The sequence below is a fragment of the Myodes glareolus genome, chromosome 10 (assembly GCF_982192425.1).
Source record: "Myodes glareolus chromosome 10, mMyoGla1.1, whole genome shotgun sequence".
In the NCBI taxonomy this organism is placed as follows: domain Eukaryota; kingdom Metazoa; phylum Chordata; class Mammalia; order Rodentia; family Cricetidae; genus Myodes; species Myodes glareolus.
In genome coordinates this window covers 67,737,602-67,743,155 of record NC_142035.1, presented here as the reverse complement: position 1 = coordinate 67,743,155, position 5,554 = coordinate 67,737,602, and the positions used below count along the sequence as shown (strand labels likewise).

The window sequence follows — 5,554 nt, the reverse complement described above, 5'->3', positions numbered from 1 at the left end:
GGAGAAGACATGCATCATTGTCATAAAAAAGAACCTGTGTTATTAAAACTCCTTAAATGCCATAATAAGTCGATATCTAAAGGGTTTGAAATGACATGTCTGTCTAAAATATATCTTTCTTTAATTTTGAAAAATAAATGTGACTACAAGTTTGATTGTAGTTGGTGACTAATTACTAACCTGCATTTCATTAATATTATTATAATGGTAATAATAACTTTCAAGTTCTGGAGTTTTAAATTTCATTGTTAAAAAAGCTAGATAGGTACAATACCTTTAACAAGAGTAGAAATGTGTGGACAATATGTTCTAACAAAATTAATATCAAATTTAAATCAATATACAAAATTGTTTACAATATACAAAAGTCAATCCAGTGCAAAAATATTTAAAAATAGTAGTTGCTTTTTAAAAATAGACTCAATATCTACCTTTTTATATTATCATATCTATACCCTTCCCCTTTTCTTTTCAGAGTAGACTTAATAACCTACCCATTTATTCTATCTTATCTGCTTTCTCATTTTTTCTTTTCAAAACAAGAACCGTGAATATAATCTCCTTTGTTTAGCATTTATACTGAACATTACCAAAAACAACTAGTAACCAGTCCCCTAAACAATGACATATACCCACAATCCATTGAACAAACAAAAACCACCCACCCCACAACTTGGTAATGTGGGCATCATGTTCTAAAGTTTACTTCCTGATATCTAGGAGTGATAGTGTCTTTAGGGGATCCTGAAAAGAAAAAAAAGGTGGTATAATTGTTAAGTCCTGGAAAAGATAACTGTATCATTCACTGTCTCTGCATAATGGGAAATTTCAGAACTTGTCTCATGTCCTGGCTAGAATAGTCTGTGAGGCTGGATCATCTTAGCTATTCACCTCAAAATTGTTCTGAGACGTTTCTGGTTCAAAGATGATCTTTAGGTTGTGTTTTGCAGCTCAGTAATGTTATCACAGTCCTCATAGAATAGTCATTGTGGGGCCCAATCTTCCTTTAGAAGACTTCAGTATTCACTGTGAGATGTGGTCATGGTTCACTGCAGAAACTGATAGAAACTCTAACCCGAGATCATACACAAGAAGGCAGATGAATTTTTTTTCTAGAATTGGTTAGTACTCCATATAACCATTAATATCATGACATATATAATATACATATATGTGTGTATTAATTTTGTAAATTTTGAGATAATATTTATACCTTAGGAAAAGCTGTTAAAGAGTCAAAATAAAACCAAGGGTTATGACATTAGTGGCAATAAAGTGTCCCTAAATTTTGACTTTTCTTCTGTCCCATATCAGGTGGCTCTTTTCACGTGAGACAGAGATTTTGGAATTTACTTTAACAAGCATGCTTGGTTTTAGAGAAGGATAGAGCCACACTCCATGCCCAAAGCTAGTTTTAATTTTTAATGACGGAGAGCACAAAGAGACCACTTGCATTACATGTCTGTAGAAAATAGCAGCAACAGATATTTAGGAAAAGTTATGAAGTTTTATCCTGTTACAGACGTGATATACAAGTATATCAATTTATTCTTTTTCTTGAGATATTATCTTTAGATGATTCATCCTTTTTCTTCAGATGTCATATTGGTTTAGTGGTCATTAGATCCCTTAGATTTTTACCTTTTATTTTCCTGAAAAGACAAAAACAAAACCTTCCCCAAACCCTAATTTTGGGGAGGTTCCCTTTGGGCAAGTTATTTCTGATAAAATGAAAAGCATTTGTTAGGTTTAAATATCCTTTTAGATCAAATGGCCATGCTGCTGATGAAGAATTACTTCTTCTAATTAAGAAGTCTCTCTTATTCAAATTGAATCTTAATCAAATTTAATGGTATCCACAGATTTCTTCTCCTGTCGAAACAAATGTGAAAGCCTTTCCACAATGTAACACATATCCTGATTTCCACTCTGAGTTCAATACATGTTGAAATTTAATTCTGCAGAATTTTCTATTATCTACTGTCTCACCTCAGCGGTTGTTCTTTCTCAATAGCATTTAGAGAACTCAAAGTTAATAAAGTATTTTGCATTCATTTCTAGGAGTCTTTATTACCTATTTCTGTTTATTTATAATGTATTTTAGAATTCAATTTGAGCTTTCTATAACTACTTGCCCTGTAGGATTGAGTGGCATACCTGCACTATGCTTTATATTATCATAAACAAAAAAACTGCTTCATTTTCTTAGAGACGTATACTGGAGCACTGTCAGTCTTAATTTGTATACCCATAATAGCCATAACTTCTACCAAATGTGTGATGAACAAATTAGGCTTTTATGAATTCAAAGTAGTTTTCCTTTGAGTTTCTGACTAGGTATCAAGGTAGTAGTATGCATATTTTAATTTTCCAAATTCTACAAAATGGAACATTTCCATCTGCCAGGTATCATTTCTTTAGTAACCTTTGTGTTACTTCCTGCAAGTAGTGGAGTTTAGTTGTATAAAGTACAAGTAGAACATATCCTTAAAATTTCCTTTGTTTGTTGCTAAGTGATGGAAAAATCTGTTCTTAAACCATTGGTATTGACAAGATTTTTTATTAAATTCTGAGACCAGCATGTTTTCTATCTACCTTGTGCTAGATAGCCTGACAGTCCTGTTTGGGATCAGACATGTGTTAATATATACAGAATAATTCATATTTATGATGGTTTTGGTTAACGGAGTAAATAATAAAGTCATGTAAAAACATCCAACAATTATTTTCATGGGACATTGCAGAATTCTATAGGTGTATTTTCCTTAATTCCCTTAGCCGTGTTTTTCATTACTGAAACTGCTGGTCTCATGTGCCTGTCCCTGACCCTTTTGATTTTCGCAAGGACTTAGACCCACTAATTTCCAAATACATTGTCAACTTATAGAAAATCAAGATATACCTATAAGGTCTCCCACAAAGATGGTAGGGCAGGTTAAATAGCTTCTGACATCCCCAGATATGGTTGATCGACTCAAGGTTGCCAAGCAACACTGACAAACATTGGTATGATTATGCACAAGAGAAACTTCCTTTATTGCTAATGATCCTGGAGTTTAAGGGAGTTCATTGTGCATATACATGCCTTCTTCTGGCCATCTCTCCAGGAAAACAAATCTGTGTTCCAGTAAATATTCATGTCAGCCTAACTAGAGACAGTGCTCCTTTTCAACTTCCATCTCCCACGCTCTGCTCCAGTCCTTACTCCCTTGTACCACCTTTCTCCCTTCTCCTTTTCTACTCCCCTATACTACCTTCTTCTTTCACTCCTTTACTCACATAACCTTAAACTCTGTTTTCCTCTTCCATGTTTAAATACCCCATTTTGAATACCATTCTTCTCTCCAAGGAATTGCTAGATTTTGAAGCAGCATTCCCTTCCCCATAAATTGTCTCTCCCCCACTCCTGCCCTGTGCTCCCAGCTCCTAAATTAGTTCATCTCTTCAAATGCACTCCTGCCAACTACAACTTAGTGCTTGACCTTTCTACCTTACTTCCTTCTCTCTGCATTCCCTTTCCCACAAGAGTCCAGATTACATATATCTCCTCTTCCTGTTGACCTTCACCCACACAATACAGTCTTGCCATTCACTTTTTCACCACACACATACATAGTAAAAAGCAAGAAGAATGCCGTGATGCACATTTTAATCCTAGTGCTCAGGAGGCTGATACAGGAAGATTTTGAATTAGAGGCCTGCTTTGGTTAAACTTAGACCCAAACAAAAAAAAAATAGTACAAGAAACACTGGGAGGCAAAAATGAATTTTTCAAGTGTGAAAACAATATATATTTTGTTACTTTCATTTCCTCTACTGTTTTCTAAATATCCTAAAATATGGGTTTCATAATAGCCAGTAAATGTGTAAACAATAAGTAACTAAATGGAATGTATAAATGATACATACCCAATAAGTATGCAACATTTCACAGTTAATTAACAAAAACATAAGTGATGATTTCATTACCAACTTGAAATAAATTATTCAAGTTTATCAAGTTGTTGGAGTAGGAATAATAAATCACATCAAAGCAGAAAAGGTCATTTATCATTTGTGTTTATAATTGAGTATACAGGTGGTACATTCTTCTGGGAAATTTAGCAGATACCTTTCATACTCAGGAGCTGTTTACTCAGTCTCCTCATTGCCAAGTTCATGTCTTTGTTCCTCAGTGTGTAAATGGCAGGGTTCAAGATAGGCGTAATCATGAAGTCCAGAATAGCAAGAAACTTATCGACTGGTACAGTAGGTAATGGCCACATATACACAAAGATGCATGGTCCAAAGAACAAAATGACCACAGAGATGTGAGCAGAAAGTGTAGAGAGGGCCTTGGACAAACTGCCCAAGGACTGTTTCCATACAATGAACAGTATGAATATATAAGAGACAATCAGTAAGAAAAAGGTAGTGACTGATATTAGTCCACTGTCAATAGTAACCAAGAACTCCATCCTGTAGATGTCTATGCAAGCCAGTTTGATGAACCTAGGAAGGTCACAATAAAAACTATCTATCTCATTAGAACTGCAAAAAGGCAAATGGACAACAAAACCTATTTGAGATACTGAATGAATGAGACCAATAATCCAGGTACCAATCAGAAGCAAAATGCACTTCTGCGGGCTCATGATGGTCAGGTAGTGGAGGGGCTTGCATATGGCCACATATCTGTCCCAGGCCATGGCTACCAGCAGCACCATCTCACAACCCCCCATGACATGAAGGACAAACATCTGGAAAATACAACCCTGGAATGAAATGGTATTGTGATTGGAGTATAGATCAGAAATCAATTTAGGAACAACTGAAGTAGAGAAACATAAGTCAACAAATGAAAGATTAGCTAAAAGGAAGTACATAGGTGAATGCAAATGGGTATCAAAGATAACTGTAAGCACAACTAAGAAATTTCCTAGAAAAATTGTTGCATATGATATTGTAGAAAAGGCTAAAAGGAAAATCTGTGTTGGTCTGTAGATTGATAATCCCAGGAATATAAACTCAGCTACTTCAGAATAATTTGCTTGATTCATTGTATCTTTCTTGAGTTATCTACAATACCCAAGACAAAACAGGCAAAGCAGTTACTAGAATAATAATCTAGCAGTAAAATGTATTATTTGTGAATTTATTGCAATAAAGTGACTGTATATTAGAAAGTACCCTTTAAAATAAATAACTATTGGAAAAACACACTTAAATTATTCCAAAATACGTATTAATAAAAATAATTCCTCCTAGTTATCCATATTTTGAAGAACTAATATCTCTATTCTACTTATATCCATTATGAATATATACTGTTTTCCAAATACTATGTTATGCCCTCTGGTAAAACAATAGTTCTGTTCTTGGAGCATTGTAAGCAGGTTGAATATCTGCTTTAAATGCAAAACAAAAACAAAAAAATTATATACAAAGAACACATTAATGACTAAGATGAAGAGAAAACACAGGGGATGTGTTGATTTATATCAGTGGATATGTGCTGGTTTATATCAGCTGCCTATAATCTGCCAAACACTAGCCATTACCTCTGAAGATGATT

At 34.3% G+C, this 5,554-nt stretch overlaps 1 protein-coding gene across 1 annotated transcript; it reads right to left on the bottom strand.

Moving 5' to 3' along the window:
• Positions 1–4,100: 4,100 nt before the first annotated feature.
• LOC125416838 (olfactory receptor 4F6-like) lies at positions 4,101–5,039 on the bottom strand. Its single transcript, XM_048460009.3, has one exon. It carries the CDS (start codon positions 5,037–5,039, stop codon positions 4,101–4,103), a length of 939 nt encoding a protein of 312 aa, XP_048315966.3.
• Between the last annotated feature and the right edge of the window lie 515 nt (positions 5,040–5,554).